Here is a 26,487-nt window from a genome sequence, read left to right as displayed (position 1 = left end):
AATGAAGACAACTACTCCAACGCACCTTTAAAATAGTTTTGGCGGCTCAGGAGGCTTGTTTGTTTTGGTCAGAAATTTAAATGAATGTCATTAACTGCTTGCTAATAATTAAGTTGGGCTGCACAGTGAGTTGGTGGTTAGCATTGTCGCCTGAAGCTAGAAGATCCCCAGTTCATGTCCCACCTTCCTGGGACCTTTTCCATGGAGTTTGCATGTTCTTTCTGTGAATGTGTGTGTTTGCCGGGCTCTCTGGCTTCCTTTCACAGTCCAAAACATGCTGAAGTTAATTGGTGATTCTAATTGTCTGTAGGTGTGAATATGAGAGTGATTGTTTTTTCCAGAATCAGAATTACTTATTCATCCCCGAAGGGAAATTCAGTATGTTTGATTCTATGTGTAACCCTGTGATAGACTGGTGACCTGTCCAGGGTGAACACTGCCTTCACCCCAAGTCAGCTGGGATAGACTCCAGTCCCACCTCTACTCTAATGAGGATTTAGCGGGTATAGATAATGGATGGATAATAATGAAGCTGTTGGTTACTCAGGCTCTGTTAATTCTATAGACAATCAAATCTCGGTTTAAGTGAGGCTTATTGGTGTAGTTTGCTGCCATTTGAATTATTATTCATTCTTTCATTATCAAGATGATCATCTAAGATCCCTGGTTCACATCCCGCCTTCCTGGGCTCTTTCTGCATGGAGTTTACATGTTCTTCCTGTGCATGTGTTGGTACTCTGGCTTCCTGACACAGTCCAAAAACATGCTGAGGCTAATGACTTTAAATTGTTTATTGATTGTTTGTCTCTATGTGCAGACCTGTGACAGACTGGTACCTGTCCAGGTGTCCCCTGTCTTCGCCCTAAGTCAGCTGGGACAGACTCTAGCCCCCTGCATTGACAATTGTCAAAATGAGGTGAATCATGCAATCCAACAACAGGGTTAGGTGGGTTTTAGGATGACATTGTAGCAGCAACTAATGCAGTATCAAGTCTGTAGCTTCCAGCAGAGATGAGGAGCTACAAGGTCTGATAAGCTCTTATTTCTATCGCCACACTCCCAGATTTGATTTCTGCCAAACTTGTAGCCTTTAGCCATTTCTCACTTGGAGCAATTTGTCAGACTTCATGCAACATATTTTGGACCAACAATAGGTTTATAACAATTACATTTCTACTGGTGATAGCTAAGGCTGCAAGGATTCGCTTGTTCAGGTTGTCTGTCCATCCATCTTTTCATTACAATCTCCTGATTGTGATATCTCTTGAACCCCTGGAGGCAAATTCCTCAAACTTAGTGCAGACCTTCATTTTGGAGCAAGGATGAACTAATTAGATTTTGGAGTTCAAAGGTCAAAACATAAGTGTGTACAGACATGGATGTAAATTTGATTGCACTGAGGCCACTGATCATCCAAGTGTTTGGAGACTACCATGGTCAACTTAGTCCATGGCAGGTCAGTACATTCTTAATACCTGTAACTGTATGAAACACTGGTCAGGGCAAAAATAACATTAAATAGTCCTTTTAACAGGAATAGACAGATTTTGGTACTATAAAACTACAAACTGAATGAAAAGGTTAAAGACCTGGTTTTGCAGATGAAACATTTTCCAACATAGACTCATTTAAGACACAGTTACAAATATTCAGATTAATTTTTCTTTGTATAATAAGTATGCACGACAAAAAAGCCACAATTTAAAAGGCTCATGGTGTATTTTATTGCTGCTGCTGAATAGTGTCTGTGATACCTTTTATGCTTATGTCCCCATAGAGTCACAAAATAACTGTCACAATACAAAAACGGCCATTCAGCCCCTGCTTTGACAGACAGTGTAATTCAATGCATGAAACATGAACAAGCTTTTAACATTGATTAACAGCCCCGGGAGATATACAAGTTCACATTACCTTTTGTAAAGCCTCTGCAGAAACACTGTTTTCTTCCTTTTCCTCAAAAACATAATTTAGCACTCCGCTGTAAAGATTCCTATAGTTTAAGAGAAAATCTGGCCTGAATCGTTGCCATATGAAAGCAATAAGCTGCTTTGAAAAGGTTTTAAATGCCTCATTCACGTCACTCTTTTTTTTTTTTTTTTGAAGGAATGCTTTCAGGTGGATTTTTTTTCATATCAAGTCTGACTATTTTGTACTCCAAAAGAAGGAAAACTGCACTAGGCGATTATATTGATATATGGCTGTCCAATCCATCATGGCTGAACCTGTTACAAAGGAAAACTGAAGGAGTTTGAATAACAAAGGTGCTGTCTGGGGAGAAAAAAAACCCCTCTTATTTACCAAAGTTCTGGAGGCTGAAAATACCTCATTTTTAGAAAGGTGCATGTGTGTTTGCAAGGAGTGCTTGGGTCATAAAACTCTGTGTTGTTTCTTACGTTGTAATGATAAAATGGGGCAGTTAGTATTATTTGACAGCTGTGGTACTTTTGTAGCTTCTGCAAACACTAAAGCTCACTGAGGTATCAAAGTTATGAAAGGTGCAGTCATGAAGCGGAAGATGACAGATTTTTCTTTCATTGGTGGGTGGTTATGTCACAGAACTGTCTCTGCAAAATTATGTGGCTGCAGTGTTTTTGGAGTAGAGAGTTGTTCAGAAGTAAATAGAGGAACTAAAGCCCCATTCAGACATGAACTCCTTCCCGTTAATCGGATGCCATCTGAACTTGTTGGCTCACAACAGCAATCTTACGAGTTTGGAGTAATGTTTCTGTAATGCTTTCAACAAGGCACAAGTCTGAACCGCATTTTCTTTTTTATATTTACCTTTATTTCTACAGGTAATCTCATTGAGGCCAAGGGTCTCAATCTCAAGAGAACCTGTCCTCAAATAACATAAGAAATAACATTGAGTCACTGACAAATAATACTATGGGACCTGTACTACTAGTAGTAGACAATATAGAATACAACAGTGAGTTACAGACAGGTCATGACAAAACACAACATAGACATCAAAATGGATGTGCAAACGTGCCAAGCAATAAAAATAAAGAGCAAAAACACCAAGAACAAGTCCTAAAAGGTGATATTTCCGTAGTATTTAAGAGACATCTAAAGTCCACAAGGGGAATTAAATCGGACAGCTTCAGACTCTACTGTACTGGATTCCAGGTTGTGAGGCAGAGTAAGAAAAATCTGCTTTTCTAAACGCTGAGGGGACGGTCAAAGTAATGAAGTCCTGGGAATGTAGACTATGCATGCTAACCATTTAGCTCCCATGTAAAGATTATCTGCGAGAATTCTGAAAATGTTAGCATTGGATATGAATAAGTGTGGGTGGACATTTAACAGACTCCCACAATATTCATTTCCCATTTTTAACACTGAACAAAACATTTCAAGTTAATTCAGCTCAGAAATAGCAGCAAAAACATTGCCAAACTTAGTATCTTTAGTTTCTTAAGCTGGGTTACTTAGGTTAAATAAACTGTTTTGTCCCACTGACAACCATTCCTGATACTTTTTTCCCCATTTTACTTTTGTATGACATGTCATCACTAGAAAGGCAACTTACAAGGCTAATCACAGCATATGTAGAAAAGAAAAGATAAAGATAAACTCAATGTAGTGGAGTCAAGAACTACATTCCAACTGTTCTCATGGTTCACACTGTTACAATATTATGCAAAGAAATAAACATTATTGAATTTATCATGGAATTAAGATGGACAGCAAGTTTCCACTTAGACTTCTATCTTCCAAATAGTGCATGCTGGGAAATCTGCTAATATGCAAATTTTGTTTCTTCAAAAAGGCTGCACGGTGGTGTACTGGTTAGCACTTTCACCTGGTAGCAAGAAGATCCCTGGTTCAAACCCAGGGGTGGACCTGGGATCTTTCTGCATGGAGTTTGCATGTTCTCCCTGTGCATGCGTGGGTTTTCTCTGGGCACTCCAGCTGCCTTCCACAGTCCAAAAATATGCTGAGGTTAATTGGTTACTCCAAATTGCCCGTAGGTGCGAATGCGAGAGTGATTGTGTGTCTGTAAATGTAGCCCTGCGACCTGTCCTGGGTGTCCCCTGCCTTCGCCCAAGTCAGCTGGGATAGGCTCCAGCACCCTCCGCGACCCTAGTGAGGATAAAGCGGTGTATAGAGAATGGGATGGATGGAAGAAAAACTCTACATGTACAGAAAAGCTTCAACTCAGTCAAGAAATTTTTTTTAACAAACATGCTCAAGCATGGATGGTGGCAGAATTTCAACTGTGAGCTCAAACAGACAGAAATCTTAATTAGAGCTGCCAAATGAAAATTTTTCTTAATCAAATTAGAAGGTGTGATTAATCATCATTACTCACAGCCTATTATTGTGATGAACAAGTCACAAATTTAAAAACAAATCTGAAATACTCAAATTTACTTGTACTTTGCAGGAAATAAACAACCCTTTCTTTTGTTCTGTTTATTTTAGCTAGTTTTTCATAAACTAACATAAAGCCATAGGTAAATAGGCAGAAGCCACTCACTCTGGCTCTTATTTAGAATGAGAGGCTTTTCTCATGTAAGCAAATGCACTGGACAAAGAGAAAAGGAGATCTGTGTAAGTAGAGGAATTACTAATCAGTTCTTTCACATTTTATCACAAACTTCCTTTCTGACTAAGGCATTTGTTCCTGATCCATTTTCATTACTTTTAATTCATGAGAGAGATCTCTCTCAGATCAGACCATGTGTGGGGGATGTTGGCAGGCAGCTGTCTGTCAGGCTGCAGCATCCTGCACATAGACGCAGAGCCCAGGAGTGTTCAGAATTGTGGTTAGTGTTTAAGTATTTTTTAATTACTGATATAATTACTCTTATTCTCTTCTGTGGAAAGCTGAGAAAGATGCTATGAAAGATTGCAGTAAAAAGCCCTGGTGAATGGACATACACCATGTATGTATGTGTTTTTGTGTACCGCTACCATGGAAAGTACTGGTGAAGTACCCGATCTCAGTATCACTGGATGATAAATGACTACGGTGCTTCTCTGGTGCACTGTGACAGGATGACTGGGACTCCTGTGCAAGCACCTCATCTTCACTGGATGATGGAGGTTTGTAGTCTGCCTCAGATCCACTGTGGCTGGATTACAGAGACCCCTCAGTGAGCACCTCATCTTCTCTGGATGGTGATGGTGCTGATGGGGGTAACAGGCTTTATCAGGTTTATCCCCATGCCTCCCTTTGAGAGGTGTATGTTCACCTGATGAGGGGCAGTGGTCCTTTTTGGCCTTCACAGTAGGGCAAAAGAGGGAAAAACAGGAGAAATGATCAATTATGCAGACACATTAGTGCATGATTCAGTACGAAACCTTTACATTGCCAAAGAAAGGACTACACCTCTACATCTACCTACCTGTGAAAATTACCTGAGTATCACTGTCTAAACAACATATGGCATGTTTATTCTTGCTGGACTTCAACCTACATATGACTGTCTAAACATTTTAAACATTTCAGTCAAATTTTATTAAAGGAAACAATCTAACATTTTAGTCACATTATATTCATTTTTTCTCTCATTCAGTAAGGCTTATAATTCTTTGTGGAAACAAATTTGTTTGCATGCATTTTTCCAGAACATGTCAGACAGTTTGATCAGACCGTTTTAGGTTGTACTTGCCTAACTACTATATTACCATTAAAATCACACTAATGATTGAACAACTAAGCCTACACTGGGTACAGTAAGTATTTGAACACCCTGCAATTTTGCAAGTTCTCCCACTTAGAAATCATGGAGGGGTCTGAAATTTTCATCGTAGGTGCATGTCCACTGTGAGAGACATGATCTAAAAAAATAAATAAATAAAAATCCAGAAATCAGTATATGATTTTTTAACAATTTATTTGTATGATGCTGCTGCAAATAAGTATTTGAATGCCTGTCTATTAGCTAGAATTGTGAGCCTCAAAGACCTGTTAGTTGCCTTTAAAAAGTCCGCCTCCACTCCACTTCTCCTCCTATATTAGAAGCACCTGTTTGAGGTCGTTAGCTGCATAAAAACAACTGTCCACCCCATACAGTCAGTAAGACTCCAACTACTGACATGGCCAAGACCAAAGAGCTGTCCAAAGGCATCAGAGACAGAATTGTAGACCTCCACAAGGCTGGAAAGTGTTACGGGGCAATTGCCAAGCAGCTTGGTGAAAAAAGATCCACTGTTTGAACAATTATTAGAAAATGGAAGAGGCTAAACATGACTGTCAATCTCCCTCGGACTGGGCCTCCATGCAAGATCTCACCTCGTGGGGTCTCAATGATCCTAAGAAAGGTGAGGAATCAGCCAAGAACTACATGGGAGGAAGTCAATGACCTGAAAAGAGCTGAAAAGTGCATTACCAACAGTAACCTTTTCAAGGTTACTGTTGGTAATGCACTAAGACGTCATGGTTTAAAATCATGCATGGTACGGAAGGTTCCCCTGCTTAAACCAGCACATGTTCAGGCCCGTCTTAAGTTTGCCAATGACCATTTGAATGATCCAGAGGAGTCATAGGAGAAAGTCATGTGGTCAGATGAGACCAAAATGGAACTTTTTGGTCTTAATTCCACTCGTCGTGTTTGGAGGAAGAAGAATGAGGAGTACCCTCCCAAGAACATCATCCCTACTGTGAAGCATGGGGGTGGTAGCATCATGCTTTGGGGGTGTTTTTCTGCACATGGGACTGCACTGTATTAAGGAGAGGATGACCGGGGCCATGTATTGCCAGATTTTGGGGAACAACCTCCTTCCCTCAGTTAGAGAATTAAAGATGTGTCGTGGCTGGGTCTTCCAACATGACAATAACCCGAAGCACACAGCCAGGATAACCAAGGAGTGGCTTTGTAAGAAGCATATCAAGGTTCTGGAGTGGCCTAGCCAGTCTCCAGACCTAAACCCAATAGAAAATCTTTAGAGGGAGCTCAAACTCCGTGTTTCTCAGTGACAGCCCAGCAACCTGACTGATCTTGAAAAGATCTGTGTGGAGGAGTGGGGCAAAATCCCTGCTGCAGTGTGTGCAAACCTGATGAAAGATTACAGAAAACGTTTGACCTCTGTGATTGCAAACAAAGGCTACTGTACCAAATATTAACATTGATTTTCTCAGGTGTTCAAATACTTATTTGCAGCAGTATCATACAAATAAATTGTTTAAAAAAAATCATACACTGTGATTTCTGGATTTTTTTTTAGATTATGTCTCTCACAGTGGACATGCACCTACAATGAAAATTTCAGACCCCTCCATGATTTCTAAGTGGGTGTTCAAATACTTATTGTACCCACTGTACATGCCTCAGAGCTCAGAAATCAGACACAGAAATCTTCCAAACAAATTGCTGTGTAATCTAAAAAAAGTCTGACTGGGTCATGTGCGCTATGTCAGGTGTACAGTTGCTATGGAGCTTTAACAATGACAGCCAGTGAGTGAAAACAAATCAATCATTATTACAAATAAATTAATAAACCTGCAGACTGTGGATGTTACAGCAGCTACAGGTTATGCCTATTCAGATACATTTCAATCCAACAGCAGGACAGACAAGTTAAAATGTTAATAATAAAACTCTGCATGTTTCTGAGGAGCTGTGAAGCTACAACCTGATGCTAACAACACAAAACACTGCTAACGTTAGCCTGTAGTCAGCCTCAATCATTTTTTAACTTTTCATGGGAGAACCTGGTCTCTAGTCAGACTGAACCAGCCTTTTATAATACAGCAGACTGAGCAGTAACACTGGCTTGAAGTTAGTTCATATATTAGCTCAGATATATTAGCAACCAGACATTATTTTGGCTGCAGGTACTTTAGTTAGCCTGGTAAACTCATCGGGGCTTTAACAGGAGGAGGTGCAACTCTCCTCATGTTGTCTGCATGTTCCTCACATAATCCACAGCCACAAGTTATCTCTCAGCCTCCATTTACTGCATTGTTTTTATTTTGTCTAAATAAACTAAATAAATAAACTAAATAAACACACAGCAGCCTGAGCAACCTAACATAGGTATTTTGAACAAATTCTACACTGTCACTGTCATTACATCTCATTAAACTACACAAAGGAACCTTAAAATCATTTCAAGTGCAAAGAAAAAAATTACTTACCCAAGCATTTTCAAATCTCTCTTCACACTTTCGGTGGTGATTCCGCAAAGTTCCAAGTCCTCTTTTAAATCTCTCCATGTTAAATGCGCATATCAGAGTCAGAGGAGGTGCATTCCAGTGGGAGGTGCTCAGGCAAGTCCCAGCGAGCTGACATCTTCACCTCGCTTCTCCACCTCTGATTGGATAATTGGTGAACGAGCCATCAGCATGGGGGGAGGGGGTGAGCACACAGGAGCAGCTCTGACCCTGAAAACTCACCCTAAAACTTCATTAACCCTTTCATGGCCATGTCTTGTTAAATTTCACCTAAAACAGCATCAGAATTTCACACAAATCCTAAAACTATAAAAAGTGACACCTAATTTAAAAATTCAGAATAAAACATGTAGCTTCTTGATTCATTTACTGAGGAAATTTAAGTACAAATTTTAAAAAGAATTATAAATGAGTGGAGAAACATATTAAATTCAGATTATTAGATTCTCTGAGTAAATGAGTCAGTGAAGTTACTTCAATAAAAGTTTGTGTTACTGAGGAAAAATCTTAAGGAGAATGTTTATCTGTCCTGTAGACTTCCATATACTGTGAAGGCCCAGAGTGGCTGCATACACATTGATTTTCCTTTATTTTCACCCATCTGTATTTGCAGAGGTGCTCGGGCAGGTCTCAGCGAGCTGACCTCTTCACCTCGCTTCTCCACCTCTGATTGGATAATTGGTGAACGAGCCATCAGCATGGGGGGAGGGGGTGAGCACACAGGAGCAGCTCTGACCCTGAAAACTCATCTTAAAACTTCATTTGCCCTTTCATGGCCACGTCTTTTTAAATTTCACTTAAAACAGCATGAGAATTTTACACAAATCCTAAAACTGTACAAAGGGACACATAATTAAATAATACACATCAAAATATTTAGCTTATTGATTTATTTACTGAGGAAATTTAAATACAAATTTCAAAAAAATAATGATAAATGAGTGGAGAAACATATTAAATGCAGATTGTTAGATTCTCTGAGTAAATAAGTCAATTAAGTTACTTAAATAAAAGTTTGTGTTACTGAGGAGAAGTCTTAAGGAGAATGTTTATCTGTCCTGCAGACTTCCATACACACGTGGACAAAATTGTTGGTACCCCTCAGTTAAAGAAGGAAAAACCCACAATTCTCACTGAAATCACTTGAAACTCACAAAAGTAACAATAAATAAAAATTTATTGAAAATTAAATAATCAAAAACAGCCATTACTTTTGAATTGTTGATTAACATAATTATTTAAAAAAACAAACTAATGAAACAGGCCTGGACAAAAATGATGGTACCTCTATAAAAGATTGAAAACTATTTGACCAGAGTGACATGATTAACTCAGGTGTGTCATTTAATTGACATCACAGGTGTTTCCAAACTCATAATCAGTCAGTCTGCCTATTTAAAGGGAGACAAGTAGTCACCCTGCTGTTTGGTGAAAAGGTGTGTACCACACTGAACATGGACAACAGAAAGCGAAGGAGAGAATTGTCCCAGGGCATCCGAAAAAAAATTATAGACAAACATCTTAAAGGTAAAGGCTATAAGACCATCTCTAAACAGCTTGAAGTTCCTGTGACAACAGTGGCTCATATTATTCAGAAGTTCAAGACCCACGGGACAGTAGCCAACCTCCCTGGACGTGGCCGCAAGAGGAAAATTGATGACAAATTGAAGAGACGGATCGTTCGAATTGTATCCAAAGAGCCCAGAGCAACCTCCAAAGAAATTAAAGGTGAACTCCAAGGCCAAGGTACATCAGTGTCAGATCGCACCATTCGTCGTTGTTTGAGCCAAAGTGGACTTCATGGGAGACGACCAAGGAGGACACCACTGCTGAAAAAAACTCATAAAAAAGCGAGACTGGAATTTGCAAAAATGCATGTTGACAAGCCACAAAGCTTCTGGGAGAATGTCCTTTGGACAGATGAGACCAAACTGGAGCTTTTTGGTAAGGCACATCAACTCTATGTTCATAGACTCAAAAACCAAGCATACGAAGAAAAGAACACTGTCCCTACGGTGAAACATGGAGGAGGCTCAGTAATGTTTTGGGGCTGCTTTGCTGCATCTGGCACAGGGTGTCTTGAAAGTGTGCAAGGTACGATGAAATCTGAAGACTATCAAGGCATTCTGGAGAGAAATGTGCTGCCTAGTGTCAGAAAGCTTGGTCTCAGTCGCAGGTCATGGGTCTTCCAACAGGACAACGATCCAAAACACACAGCCAAAAACACCCAAGAATGGCTGAGAGAAAAGCGTTGGACTATTCTAAAGTGGCCTTCTATGAGCCCAGATCTGAATCCCATTGAACATATGTGGAAGGAGCTGAAACATGCCATTTGGAGAAGACACCCATCAAACCTGAGACAACTGGAGCTGTTTGCTCATGAGGAGTGGGCCAAAATACCTGTTGACAGCTGCAGAACGCTCATTGACAAATACAGAAATCGTTTAATTGCAGTGATTGCCTCAAAAGGTTGTGCAACAAAATATTAAGTTATGGGTACCATCATTTTTGTCCAGCCCTATTTCATTAGTTTGTTTTTTAAATAATTATGTTAATCAACAATTCAAAAGTGATGGCTGATTTTGATTATTTAATTTTCAAAATTTTTTATTTATTGTTACTTTTGTGAGTTTCAAGTGATTTCAATGAGAATTGTGGGTTTTTCCTTCTTTAACTGAGGGGTACCAACAACAAAACGTGTGTATACTGTGAAGCTGTTCTGTTGGCCCAGGATGGCTGCATATACATTGATTTTCCTTTAATTTTCACCCATCTGTATTTGCAGAGGTGCTTAGGACTTCTCCAAAACCAAAGTCGACTTGTTTCCATCAGGCCTATCAAGATTTTGGTCAGGGGATTCAGTGGCATGCATGATTATCATGATCTAAATTGAATTTTAAGATGCATAGAGACCAAAATTTTCTTTCCACAAACATAAAACAAACAAACAAACAAAAAAAACACCTTATGTTGGTGGGCAGCAGCACACACAGATAATATGTGCATGTGAAATTAGTACTGTAAGCTCCACAGCTGATGGACATTTGTGCTGTGAAATATTTGGTACATTAGTTTATATGTGCAAGTATAGAACAGTAAGAACACTGCAAAGCATTTTTATAGCCTAAACCTTAGTAGTAAGCAAGGTGAAACATGCAAGTATAAAATAGAATCAAAAGCATGAATTTTGAACCAAATCTAATAAATAAATAATATATACAACTAATGTTTGAAAGGGGTCCTCTGACAACAACACCATGTAAAATAACATATTAATTTAGGCCTAACATCAAATTTTCATGGTCACCTATTTATGGCCTTCATGTCTTTGTGTCAACCAAAACTGTTAAAATGAATCATCATTTTAAAATGGTGAATTATCAACATTTTCCTGGGGTCAGGCTATTTCACATGTTAAAGGTGCATTAGTCAACTTTTCTGAGTTTAAAATGTATTTTAACTACTTTGTTTTTAATGCCAATGAGTGGAGAGGCTTTTACATGAACTAAAATATGAGCTACTAATTTCCCTCTTTTATTTTGTCTATCAGCTTTTAGCCAACTTTTATTTTGAAGTGCTCAGGTAGCACTTTCCTGGAAATAGGTGTTGGCATATGTTGAGATTGGTGCTGTGGAGCATGCGATATTTTTTTTCGTAGGATAGATCTGGGAATCTCATAAATATTAATGAGCTGGCTGATGAAGGCGCCTCGTGATTGGCTGGTAATCCGAGTGATGAACGCGCTTCGTAATTGGCTGGTAATTCGAGTGATGAAGGCGCTTCCGTGATTCGAGGTGAATCTGCGTGCGGAGCCTGCCATGTCAGTCATCTGCTGTTCTCTTTTCTACAATGCATAATGTCATATAAATATGTGGGTTTGTGGAATTTGAACATCAGTATTTAATGATGTAAACACATTATATAACACTGTATTAAAAATAAATGTATTTTGTGTATTAACAGTGTATTAAAGTCCATTCATTCAAGAACCTTTTATCAAGTTCTAATAAAGTTACAAGAAATATTTTACCATCAGTGTGCTGGGGTCATCGTTGTCTGTGGAAAAGTCAATCATCACTATCTGACTTTTTCACGGACAACGATTTGGGGGTTGAAATCAGCACTACTATTACAAATCGCAAAACTTTTTATTCACGTGACCACTGTTGCCAACTCCTCAGTAAGGAAAGTCGCTGTTGGCTGTCCTAAAAGTCGCTAGAAGTCGCTAAATGACGTCATCGCCTAATTTGCATATTTCCCAGTTTGCATGTAATTGTAATCAACGTTGTGGAAGAGACCAAAAAGTGAATATAAAACACCCAAAATATGTTTTTGTACTAGAGGCTAAATGCTGTGGTTTATTTTAGTATGACAGTGAAGAAACATTTTCGTTTAGTATGGCTCCGTAAGTCTGGATGGGATCTGTAGTGACTTTGCGCATGCGCGATTCATCTGCCGTCTGGCCGTGGAATGCTGGGTTACTGGACTGACAGCCTGTGCTCTGGGAGGAAGAGAAGCTCACAGCAGCACCTGCTGCTTGTTGAGGACAGTAACTGCAGAATGAGCCGAGTTTTCCTATTAGAGCCTCCAAAACGGCAGAAAAAGTCGCTAGATTTGTCGCTAGTCGCTTTTGACAAAAAAAAAGTCGCTAGGAGCTTTGAAAAGTTGTTAGATTTAGCGAGAAAGTCACTAAGTTGGCAACACTGCACGTGACCCTGTTCTAATAAAGCTTTAACAAACATTTTACACAACATATTAATAACAGTGCATTAAAATAAACAAACCTTTAATGAATTAAACACAGCTAAACTTGTGTGTTCCACCTAGTGACATGTTCTCCTGCACACAGTGAGCAAGACAGTGAGGAGCACTCCTCTTTCTCCCTGTTTTGTAATATGGGTGCTCCCTTGCTGATGCCTTTGTGGGCCGCAGTGATGACAGAGCCCTTCTCCCACCTAGCCCCACCTTTCTCCAGGCTACAGCAGTGGGTTGTACCCCAATTTGGGTAGTTGATGGAAAGTAGCCCCTGGCTCTGATGACTGGGCTCTTGCCAAAAGTTGAGAGAGCTGACAGCAGGGAACTGTCTGTTTTTATTGTTTTGAAGATGGAGACGAAGACTGCCACAGGTGCTTGGAAGCTTGGGTCATCTCGCAGCTTCTTTTGTAGTAAGTCAAAACACTGCATCAACTCCTCAAGCCCAGATGTTCCTTAAAGTAACATTAAAAAACAGATTGCATCAGAGGAATGACTTGACAAGTTGTTTATATTATTACTAAAAATCCATGGTGATTGTAAATCTGAATTATAAACATAATTCTGCTGACACTGACATACTTTTGAAACATTCATTTTACAGACAAGTGAAGTATCCTGTACCTATGTTCCTACAGCCCGATCTCACGAGGATTCGTGAAACTGTCACGTAAGTTTTAGTTTCGGTTTCGTGCGCACCAACACGATTTCGTCATGTTTTTCGTGCCGCTCACCACGAAATGCGCACCAATGTATTTTAAACGGCGGACTTTTCGTGCCACCCAGAACGTATTTCAAACGAATGTGTGTATTATATTTTTAATGTAAAACCATGGCGAATCCAACGCTATATTTTGCATGACATCGTCCCTAACCATAACCCTAACCATAACCATAACCCGGTGGTACACTTACCTTTTTTTTTTTTTTTTTTTTTTTTTTTTTTTTTTCCCAATTTGCATAGGAATTTCAAGAATGTCCGGCGGCCGGCGGCCGCAAACGCGATCACACAAGCAGTATACGCCGATGGACAGCTTAGATCGTCATGAATCCGCTGGTATAAACCACTTTCAGCTGTGATTACCACAGCGGGTTTCGTTGTGAGCAACACGAAAAACATTTCGTGGTGAGCGGCACGAAAAACATGACGAAATCGTGTTGGTGCGCACGAAAAAGAAACAAAAAATTTACGTAACAGTTTCACGAATCCCCGTGAGACCGTGTTGGTTCCTAAGACAGCTCGGCTTCAATAAATCACCAGACAATAAATCATCTTACAGATCACGTCACGTCACGTCACGTCACGTCACGTCACGTCACGTCACGTCACGCCACGCCACGCCACGCCACGCCACGCCACGCCACGCCACGCCACGCCACGCCAACAACACTGTTATAAGAATGTTTTAATAGTGTATCCATGGTTGGTTGTCTTTACCTGAGTCAGTCTCAACAGGAACCAGTCCACAGTCCAAGGGCTCTTCAGTGTATATGCTTACTACAGATGGTTGGACAAACAGGCATATAGTTGTAAACAAAGGAAAATTAATTCCCATGTAACTCATTTATGATAAAGCCTGTGTACAGACCTGAGTTGGTCTCATCTGGAGGACACTCTGTGGGAATTGGATCACCTTCTAAATGATAATAGATTTAGAATTATTTAGTTTAGTTTATATGAACAATGAAATCATGAGGATTGCATGATCAACACAGTTTAGTAGAGTAGGTCTAGATTGAGGTTGATATTTTTCTTGAGCATTAACATTTTAAAAAACTGAAGTAGAGTACCAAATAATTTTAGTATGACAGAAGTAAGCTGTGACAGAAGCAGGTATCAACAAGGCTTTTTCAACTGAGATTATTGTCGGTGACAAACGTGTACTGTGCTCCTTTTCTGGATAAGTAGGCTGTGTCCCAAAGTTGTGCATTTTCTATGTGTGCGTGAGAAGCTTAGATGGCTTATATGTGCTTGGGTGTGATCCTGTGTGCTCCAGGTCAATTAGCTCTCCAAATGTACATTCATTGTCTAGATACAGAAGACACAGAAACAGATAGGCAACTATCAATCTGTATACAGTTATGATTTGTTGTAAACAAATGCAGATTTGATTCTCATCTTATCCTCACTTACATGAAGGATAAGATCTGAAAAAAGTCTTCAGTCAGTTTATTTAAAGAAGACTATATTGTTGTGTGCGTTGCAAATTATGACAGTAGGCCTATAGTTTAACTCACCGGAGTGTCCAGTTGTGCTGTCAGCAGGAGAGTGAGGTAGTGCCAAGGTTTGGAACCAGTCATCAGATATGTCCTTTCCTGTTAAAAACATTTGGACTTTAGCTACACTACAAAGAGACAAACATAAATAAAAATGGGTACTCATACACTACTTTTGAGCAAAGAGTTAGGCTTTAATATTTTTCATTAAACATACAGGTAGGTGTAACTCACCAGTGTCAATCTCATAATATAGCTTCCTCATCGCAGGTGTCGAAATGTGGGGGGAACTGTCATGCACACCAAACTTGCTTGCCACAGCACTCTGATGCTTGCATGGTCCACCAGAGATTCCAAGTGGACAGGAACAGTAGCCAATCACCATATTCACAAGATATTTGTCATTACCAGCTGAACTTGGAACAATGTAGTTCATTTGATCCTCCTGTATCAACATGCAAAAAGCCAGTTCCAGTTGTAAAAGAAATTCATACAGGTCTACAGAGGAGTATAAGTTCAGCAAACAAGTGGGAAGTGAGGTTGGTATGGTCATTATATTTCTGTTCTTATGCTGATAAATTTTTCTGAGCTTTCTTTAAGGTGAGGTTATTGCTTCTCCAATTACAGTTGTCCACCTTTCAGTGCATGTGAAATTATGGACTCTTAATATGAAAGTATTTTGCTGAAAAGGAAAACACCCATACTCGTGTCAGACTAACAAAATGAAAACTTTAATTAGAACCTGACACCTGCCAATTTTCATTAGGAGCTTTTTCATATTGTAGTTATAGTTATAGTCTAGTTATCTCATTGGATTATTAATATAATGAAACAGATTGGTATGTTTATTTTGGCTTTCATGTATATGTTTGAAGCTGTGCAATTCATACCTGAACAACTGCCTCACAGTCAACATCATCATGAGGGATGTGTTTCACCTGCTTCTTTCTGTTGTTGGCAATGTCAGTGAGACGCCGGATGTAATATTCCTCCATTCTGGTGGTGACAAAGTTAACCAGCTGTGTGACATTGTATGCCTTCAGTCGATAGAGGACCTTCTCTTTCAGAATGCACATAGCACTCTCCACATAGTTGTTAGTGTGGTGTCCTCTTGTGGGTAGTTCTGACTGGAGGCAGATGGCCCACTCATCTCTTCTCTTGAAGATCTCAACCAGATGTCGAAGGAACTTTGGGTACTTCTGGGCTGTAGGGTCTTCCGCCAGAACTGTGTAGCTGTCTTCCAGGGAGGATAGAGTGCCTGCATACACAATGCGTCTGAAAGAGCTCATTAAGTGAGAGCGATGATCTTTGGCGACCCCATTGTGGGAGTTCCACAGCCATCTTCACATAGCCTGCAGTAAGTGGAACACACACAGGATGAGGGTAGTGCCTGGATAGACCGCACTGAGGGACTGTCGCAAGGCCAGGCAGTCATCAGTCAGTATGACTCGGGGACCTTCATCCTGACGTCCAAAAAATCTCGCTCTCGACAGGATGCTGTTTAGTAGCTTCAGGGCAGCTGTGATGGTGGCCTGGTTCTCTGAGGTGGTGATGAGAACCCCCAGTGGCAGTCCACCTGCAGTAGAGTGGGTCATGAGGAGGAAGATGCGGTGATTTTGTCTATCAGAGTTTCCTGATGAATCAACGAACACCATCTCTCCACTTTGCTGGATGTGGCTGTGGACCCTCTTCATAAGTGATGTGCATATGGCAATGATCAGCTGGTTGTCTTCAGTCCTTGCCATCTTAGCGCTGACCTCTCCCTGCTCTTCATTGTATATTTGCAGCTGTTTCTCTAGATCATTTAGCATTTCCTCCCCTGATGCTGCTCCATACACTTTTTTTTAAAAAAAAGCTTCTAATAGAACCTGTGGTGAGGGGGTGGGGGGTGGAGAGAGAGAGGATGAAATATGGTGGTTAGGGGGGCTGACAAAATCAAAATTTTAGAATGCCTATTTAGAAATTGATTTTCCTTAATCAGTACAAGAATCACCCCCACTTGATATAAAAAAAACTAAATCACCATTAAGGTGAATTGCCATTTACAGGATGTTGGAATGTGGATACTTTTGGTTCCTTTAAACCAGTCCAGAAACCACTCATCATCTTTAAATATCATTGCTTAAAGTGATGATATACAGTATCTACATGTCAGTGCGAGACCAGTGCTGTGACAGTATGTGGATCTGGGGCTGAGTAGGAGGCAGAGTTTTGAATAGGCTCCATACAATCTTAATGGGTATGTATTTTACTAATTTTTTTTTTAGTTTTTAAATTTCTAATATGTCCACCCCATCCTACCAACCTGTAGCAGAACTGGAGATCGGGGCAAACAGAGCGATCTGCAGCAGCGTAAATGTAGTTTTCTCCCTCTTGCTCCTGCAGGTCAAATTTAAGAGTGTCAAGGGCTGATGAGGGAGAGTGCCCACTCTGGAACAGGGCCAGTAGTTTGTCACAGGTGTCCTGGCAAACATCCCTGTTTTTAGTGATTCAGCACATGACACCCGATGGTTGTGCTCATTTCGAAGATTTATTTTGAGAAAGAATCCCTTTGCAATATGTGGATCTTCTGACCTAACATGAAATTGATGTACGTTAATTAGTCCACACACCAGATTCTACAAAAACAGTCCAACAGTCATTGTAATAAAAAAGTACTAACCTTGACTTTCTCCCTTTACTGAAACACTGCCTTTTCAGGACTAGGTACATGGTGGCAGTGCAGGAGGTGTTTTTTGTCATCTTGCAAGCACTTCCTCTGGTGTTATGCTGACATCTTAAGTCCACCTACAGATAAAGCAATTAATACAAATATGGGAAATGGTGTTATTTTATAACTAGAACATAAGGATGAAATTCATAAATATTATTAACAAAAGGGTATACTCAGTGTTAAGGAGATGTGGACGGTTTACTGTGTAGTACTAACCCTGTACTTGTTTGAGCCTCTCCCTTCATCAGGATAGGTTTTTGACTTCCTCCAGGTCAAGCCTGAGGACTTCTGAAAGTTTCCTAACCACCACTGCACCTCATCCTCACTAGCAAGCTGAGCACAGAGATTTGCCCTGAAATTTGTGCCTTCCAAAGGCTGATAGGAGCACACATGACTTTTTGTGAAAATCACAGGGTAGCTTCTGTATGGTCTTAGGAGCTGATTTAAAGCATGACAAAGTGAGGACCGGCCAAAATGTCCTCACTTCTCAAAAATGTTCTCACTGTGTTGGTTAGAAACTCACGGCAGCCCTCTCAACATAGTAAGTACAAGAACACACACACACACACACACACACACACACACACACACACACACACACACACACACACACACCAACAGACACTCTGTATTAGAGGCATAATAATGTGAAAATGACTTCAGTATCGAGTCAAGCGGATGCAGAGACAGTCGGCTGCACTTTCTCACATCAAACGGAGTCAGCAGACATCTGTGAACGGCAGCTGGAAAGAGTGTGTGAGAGAGAGAAAAAGAGAGAGAAAGAGAGAGGAAGGGGAGGGAGTTGATGGAGAATGGAAAGGATTACCAACCATGGCTGCAAACACACTGACACCACATAAACACAAACTCCCAGTGTTCGGTTTGACAAGACTTTCTATTAACTGTCTGTGGGAAGGAGATTCTTGGAGTGACCTGTGTGATATTATTTTCCATGTTATCTAGTAGCCACAAAGCCTGAAATTCACAAAGGAAGGTATAATTTCACATAAAACATGTAGTAATCACATGATTCTGGTATTCATCAAATTGAACCACATCTGTTGCAATGTCCATGTTTCAAAAGGTACATATACACAAAGGTCATATTTCCCTGAGCTGCATCATTCCACTGAAGCAGCATTCAAATGACACTGAGGTGTGTTTGATCATTAGAGTCTTGTTTAACTAAATCAGCCTGCAGCCATTGTTCACCTGTTATACATAAATATGACTGTGCCTAAAGCCTCCAGCGGAACATTGCTGACTAAGCGGCGTTCTGATCGAAGAAAACATGGCGTCAGAACTAAGTGAAAGTGACAGAAGACAAATTGTTATTCTGAGCAAAGAGGAGCTTTCTCAGCATCAGACTGAAGGTTTCTAAGGGGACAGAGCAAGTAGCTCTAGAGGAGTTGGTGAAAACTGAATCGGTCGCATCCAAACCACAATCAGGCAGATGAAAAGTAAGCATGGGCTTTCCTTCACAGTCTCCTGAACTCAGCTCCTCTGAACATATGTGAGGCACTTGAAGACTGTGAAAGACAAACATTCCTGACATTGCAAGAAGCTCTTTGGAGCATTGGGACATCCATCACCATTTTTTGGACATTCAACTTCTCACTCATTGCTAAACTGGAATTATCATTTTGATGTTAACGTTTTGCTTTACATTTTAAAGAAACGTGTACAACATGGGTTCGATTTCCAGTTTTGTCAATTGCAGTGTTTCCCCTGGGTTGAAATGGCTGTGAGGTGGTGGGGTGTAGGCAAGGGCCGAAAATTTTGAAAATCAAGATGCAAAATGGGGCATTCTGGCACAATTTGGAGCACATTTTGTTGTATTTGTAGCCATTTCCAAAAACTAAATTAAATAAAATTTTCATGTTTCTTTTCTAAAAATTAGTAGGGAGAAAATATGACAAATATAAACCCACTTGTCCTTGCGATCAAAACATGTCAACTAGTCCAGTCTATTATATTCTGGTCAGATTTCCACGAGCCATTCCAAAATGCCACATCAGTTCTTATTACAAATTTGAAAAAGATGACAAAGGACCTGAATCTGGAATCAAGTGGTGACTTTTACTTTTTTTCTAAAAACGACTACATGTTAGGTACCAATTTCCCACTTCATTTTATTACCTCCGCCAGGAGGTTATGTAATCACCGGAGTTTGTTTGTCTGTCCGTGTGTGTGTGTGTGTGTGTGTGTGTGTGTGTGTGTGTGTGTGTGTGTCTCTGTTTGTCTGTTAACAGCATAACTCAAAAAATCATGGACGGATTTTCACCAAATTTTTACAGAATGTCCGGAAGAGCAAGAGTAACAATCGATTAGATTTTGGAGGTGATTCGGATCACCTGGTGGCCATCTCTCAATTGTCCTTCGACCTTCAAAAAAATCCTGGATCCAGACGGTGATCCGGATCACCTCCAAAATCTAATCGATTGTTACTCTTGCTCTTCCGGACATTCTGTAAAATTCGGTGAAAATCCATGACTTTTTGAGTTATGCTGTTAACAGACACTCACACACACACACACACACACACACACACACACACACACACACACACACACACACACACACACACACACACACACACACACACACACACACACACACGGCATGGCGGAGGTATGCGCTCTCCGAGTGCTTTTCTAGTTTATCATAAAAAGGTTATGTCATGACCTTAATTTTACTTAAAAATGTGAAAGAAAACTTCAACTCTGGGTTAACGGCTGGTTTTCAGAAGGAGTTAGTTCTGTTTTCAAAACTGTTACCTTTTTGAACACAGAACTAGAATTTGAACACAGAATTTTTTTTGCCATTGAATGATATAATTTTGGGCACTCTATAAATCATTTTATCAAAAGAAACTAGGAACTTTATATTCCGTTGAAATCATTTGTCTCGTTCGTGAGAACGGGTTTTGTCGTGCCTAAATGTTTTAACGGGAGCCATTTTTGCAGTCACTGTCAATTTGTATCGCCGCGGACAACAAAACAGTAAGCAAACTCAGTAAAGGAAGCGAGATTGATGCCTACACTGCGTTGCTCACTTTATTTTGATGACATGCGATAGTTTTGATACTTAATTTGACATATGTCTGTGATACACACCTGCTTTTAGCCCCGAAAAACGAAACGATGGAGCGCTGCCACTTCTTGTCCGCCATGCTTTTTAACGCTAGGAACGTTCGCCAGTCAGAACGACCGACATTTGAAACAGAGCCTGTCCTCAAACCAAAAACGACCACATAGGTCATCTGTACACGCCCGTATTACGACCCAGTGTTACGTTTTGACTATGCGACCTCTGGCGGTTGAGTAAATATCGACACTCTGGAGTCGCAGGTGAAACGTCATCATGAACAAACTTTTATCTAACACTATCCCTGTCCCTATCCCTAACCCTAACCTTAACCATAACCCTAAAAACGTGTTGGGAAAGTGAGAAAAAAGCCGTTTTGCGACAGAAAAGCCGTTTCGCGAATTAAATCCCGTAATGCGTTCGTTTTCCCCGTAGGGGCGCAAACGTTCATACGACCGCATAGGTCGTATTCCGGTGCACGGTGCAAACGACCGTTGCGGTCGTATGAATTGGAGGACAGGTTGTTGAAACACGATCTCGCGGGATGTCATACGAGAACTGAGTTTTACCGACCAATGGGGATGTGCCTCAGCCACGGCAAGAAAAAGCTGCCATTCTGGCTTGTTAATTTCAGCGGCGAATATACCGGACTTATGTGTCAATGCTTTCTAATATTTAGCATTACTTTTTTTTTTTTTTTGGCACGGACCAGTGAGTCAGCAATGTCGGCAAAATTGTAATGAGGCGGTGGCCTATACCAGCGAGGCGGCCCGCCTCATCGGTCATATAATAGGGGAAACACTGAATTGTTCCCAAGAGATCTGCAGTTACACACAACAGCAAATACAAAATGAGGAGTCCCCAAACAGAACAGGTTTTAAACAGGATTGTAGTTTAGCCAGGCTCTCACAGACTTACACATTACAAAATAACACAATTACCTAAAATTTATTCATTTTCTTTTTAAAAGGATTGAGATGAGTAAACTTGAATTTTAACAGGTGTTTGAACAGTTTAACAGACTACATGTGAAAATGACAAACAGTTTTAAACAGACCTAATAAACTGTCACAGAACTTAGAGAAGAATATCAGCTCAACATTCACAGTGTTAACTGCTTTTGACTGGCTAATCAGGGAAAATTCCCACTTTTATTTTTAGTTTATATAAATATATATTCAATAACATACTTTGCTTAAATAGATCTCATATCATAAGATCACTTTTGGAGTTTCGCTACAACACCCTCCATAATCAGTCTATTTGCCTGTAGGTCACACCAGAATCCTGATGGCAGAAGACCAATACCCTCGTTTTTATGCACTCTTTTCTTTAGTTTGGATCTTTTGACCTTTACCAAGGGGACAACAATCACACATTGCTGCATTTTGGTTCTCATCCTATTGTTAATACACTTTCTGTTATACAGACTTCATTTGTTTGAAAAGTAAATTTTACACAGACTTACTAATTAGGCTGTCATTCTGCATTATCAGTACATCATCAGGACCCATGTGGGAAAATCAAATTTACTTCAAAGGTTCCTCTGTGCATTTTTATGTTTTCTGGTGGCACACTGAGTTCATAAAGAAATAACTGGTTATTACTGGCCATTGTTGTTCTATGTTTATCGTAGGCTCCGAACAGACTCCACGTTGTGTCATTACAAACAGCTGGAGGTAGTAAAGAATCATGCTGAGATGATCAGTGATTGATTGAATTGTTTTTAATACAAACAAACTGTTGCTGTGTGTAATTCAATCACTGTATGTTCCCTGAAACACCAGCACCTCAGGCCAAAACAACTCCCTCACCACTCTCCTAACCTGTACTTTCATTTACAACCAGAAAAGTTGTGTACATGAGAGCAAAACAAAAATAATAATCCAACTACAATCCTGTTTGCATTACAGAACACAATAAATGGATGTAACACTATCTTCAATTCAGCCGTCTGCCATGGTTCAACAGGCTGGAGTGGATCCCACATGTGGATCCCACATGTGCAGAACGGATACGAGTGGAACAGCAGAGTACAGCAGTAGAGACTGTCGTATGGAACTGCAATTAAACAAGGGCACATAAATTAGACAAATTACATAAATAAAATGTGTTTAAACTTGTTGCTTTTCAGGGGTACTGGCTAAAGCTGGGATGCACTTTAACTGTTCAAAAATGGTGTTGCGGGTCAGCACATACACACAAGGAAGCCAACCGTTTCAAAGGGCGGGTCTCATATGCACTAACATACACATGGAGCTAGAACAGCTACCAAAACATAGAACAGAGAAGCTGTAGTTACAGTACACACACATAGTGTTGTACATTTTCCTCTGTATTTTTACACAGCAGGTGCTTATTTACTGCTCTATTAATGATACATTTATATTTATATTCAAAATCTTGCATATTTCACTGTCTAATATGCAGATGCGCACGTGTTGCCATGGTTACCAAATGATAAGCACTGACATAGCTTACAGATAACTTCGAAGTGCACAAACAGCACATAGATGTATAAATGATTTAGCTTTTCAATCTATGCTGGAAGTAGGAAGTAGCATCATACAATAATATGTTGGGTTTGTTTGCCTTTAAACTACACCAGAGTCCATTTTCAGTCCACTTCAAACCAGTTGGTAGGTCTGCACCAGTGTTGACTGACAGCTGTCTCACCAACAGAGCCACACTAAGCAGGCAAATTCACAAGAGTACAACACAGGTTAGATGTCAAAACAACTTTGTCTTTTCCATTTGGTCCATTGGCAGCTGTCACACTTACCCAAACAAACTGAATTAAATGGGAAAACACATCAGCGTTTGTTTCAGTGGAGCCAAACAGGTTAGGTGTGAAACAGCCAGAAGAGAGACTGCGAGTAATAATCCCTCACTCCACAGAATAACTACAACAAACACAATAATTCTGCATTTACTGTTATTTTTTTTAAGCCAGCTGTGGGCAGCAGAAATAAGTGTCTTAAAATGAGAGATGGTAAAAGAGTGAGAAGCTACAGGTTAGAAAATGAGCCTAGAAACCACAAAAGGCTCGACAGAACTGAGGAGATTCATTCATATGAGTGTAAAAATAAATACACCTTCACACTGGCACACAATCACATACTAACTGAGACAGTGAATATAATACCTTTCAGAAAGGTGTGCTGGTTGTTTTGCTTCAGGGATAAACCTTGATGAAATATTTCAACAAAAAATTCTGAAGTTCTTCACTGCCCTTCTTCAAGTTTGGGATTTATATGCCCTGTACTGAAATCATAATTTAAGCAATAAGCAACACCATCATACTACACTGCCTATCCAGACCAAAAAAAAAATTGCACACTCTCATAATTTGTGGGAACACTTTGAGCTCTGACAACAACATACATTTGCCGTGACATCGTTTCAATAAGGTTCTGCAATGTCACAGCATTTATTTCTGTCCAGAGTGAGATTAATTTTCTATCAAGATCTTATACTGATGATTAGAAAATAGGACCTCTACGCAAAGTCTTCCCCAGAACATCCCAAAGATTCTCAGTAGGGCTGAGGTCTGGACCCTGTGGAGGAAAATCCATGAGTGAAAATGATGTCTCATGGTCCCTGATCCACTCGTTCTCAATGTGAGCCCCATAAATCCTGACATCGTCATCTTGGAACATGCCCGGGCCACTAGGGCAGAACTCTATTGGTGGAAAGACCTGGTCATTCAGTATATTCAGGCAGTCAGCTGACCTCATTCTTTGGGAACATAACGTTGCTAAACCTGACCAACCCCAGATCATAACCCGAACCCCTAACAGGCTGGTAGGTACTAGCCATGATGAGTGCATCACTTCATCCCCCTCTCTTCTTACCCTGATGTGTCCATCACTTTGGAACAGGGTAAATCTGGACTCATCAGACCACATGACCTTCTTTTATGACTCCAGAGTCCAATTTTTATGGTCCCTAGCAAACTGAAACCATTTTTTTCTGATTAGTCTTGCTGATCAGTGGTTTTCTTAAAGCTACAGCTGTTTAGTCCCAATCCTTTGAGTTTCCTTCATGTGGAGATGCTCTTACTTTCACTATTAAACCTAGTCATGAGTTCTACCACTGATTTCCTATGATCATCTAAGAGTTTGTTCCTGACCATGTCTCTTCCTGGAAGATGATGATTCTCCACTATCCTTCAGGTTTTAATTGTGTTGGACGGAATCTTAACCAGATCAGATTTTAGTAGTTTCAGAAATCTCCTTAGTTGTTTTCTTTGCTTGATGCAGGCCAATACTTTCACCTTTCTGAAACAGATTAACACCCTCTCCTTGACAACAGGATATGTCTTCCAGCATGGTTGTTTAAGAAATGAGAAGCTCCTCACTGCATCAGCTAGGGTTAAATAAGGTGTTGCAGCTGAAACCTATTCAGTGGAAGGCTCTTATCTATTTGCTTAGTTAAATCCAAGTGGTGATTTTTTTTTGACAGCCAGAGTATTATGATATTCAAGACTATCCCTTTGAAAAATGAGGAAGGATTCACATTAAACATAGTTTTTGTAATAAAGTCCTAAAAATCTGTGGCCAGATAGAGGAGGGAGTGTATACAATGCGTGTCAGAGGGACAGATGCTGGCATCGCAGGCGCTCCGTCCCCTGACAGGTGACAGCTCTAGCTGCTTTGAGAACCTTATGGCAGAACAGACCGGGGTCACATTGTTAGTTAAATACTTTGTTGTTCTCCAGAGACGACCGCTTTAACCTGCATGACAAACCGTATGGTGAGTTCACCCTGGCCACTTTGTTAGAAAACAGCACAGTAGGGGCGTTTTTCAAGCCTCCAAAAAGTGACGATTTAGCAAAGATATCAAGGACTGGTGAAGTGAAACACTTGGTGATTTTCTGGGGACAAATGTTTAAAGTGAAATAACTGTCAGACCTAGTATTATTAGGCGTAGAACATTTTTCACTGGAAGAAAATAAAGGCCTTTGAAAATCCATTAGAAATGTAACCTCCAAGCCTCATAGAGGGCAGACGGCTGTGAGTGATTGATTGATAGCTAGAAACAGCTCACTAAAACACATTGTAAGCAGTCTTCAGTTAACTGGGGCTTTCAAACTGAGGACAGTAAACAGCGGTACTAAAGATTTAACAAGGCAGATCAGTTTTTACAAGATTGTTAAAATCATGAGAGAAACTATCTTTCTCGTCTCCCAGGTCTGTGCTTGTGGTCGACCAACAGTTTTTTGGACCAGTCGGGGTCCTATGAAGAACCACTGGTAGTCTCTGATGGATGATGATAGACAGATGGGTTTTCCTTTCACCTGCCAAGGATTTTTTGAAAGTGAGTGTGCTTTTCTAAACAGTTTTCAAGGACGACTTCTCCAGTTGTTCTGGGTGTACAGACATCTGTCACCAAATTACTTTGATACTGAATAAATAAACTGAATCTGAGGATTCCTGGGCAGCATATCACAATTGCAGAAATTGTACGTTTTTCTCAGATTTTTCAAAATTGAAAATAATGAGGTAATTGTTGATGCAATTACCATAGGTTTTAGACATTATAACGTTGTATGTTTGTAAAATTGTAGATTTCCAGTCATGCTAAAACC

General features: G+C 40.2%; 1 protein-coding gene and 1 long non-coding RNA gene across 2 annotated transcripts; both read right to left on the bottom strand.

The window, feature by feature from the left end:
* Positions 1-2,146: 2,146 nt before the first annotated feature.
* LOC127535943 (uncharacterized) lies at positions 2,147-8,213 on the bottom strand. The gene is made up of 3 exons (XR_007944876.1): positions 8,093-8,213; positions 4,924-5,232; positions 2,147-4,089 (listed from the first exon to the last, which is right to left on the bottom strand). It is a non-coding gene; the product is annotated as an uncharacterized LOC127535943 (long non-coding RNA).
* A 4,709-nt stretch (positions 8,214-12,922) lies between these two features.
* si:dkey-75a21.2 (uncharacterized protein LOC794385 homolog) lies at positions 12,923-21,676 on the bottom strand. The gene is given in 6 exon segments (XM_051954727.1): positions 12,923-13,097; positions 17,403-17,577; positions 17,580-17,671; positions 17,760-17,884; positions 18,027-18,185; positions 21,656-21,676. Coding segments are annotated over 6 exon segments (747 nt in total).
* Between the last annotated feature and the right edge of the window lie 4,811 nt (positions 21,677-26,487).

Source organism: Acanthochromis polyacanthus, chromosome 10 (genome assembly GCF_021347895.1).
Source record: "Acanthochromis polyacanthus isolate Apoly-LR-REF ecotype Palm Island chromosome 10, KAUST_Apoly_ChrSc, whole genome shotgun sequence".
NCBI lineage: Eukaryota > Metazoa > Chordata > Actinopteri > Pomacentridae > Acanthochromis > Acanthochromis polyacanthus.
This window is presented reverse-complemented; position numbering and strand designations above follow the sequence as displayed.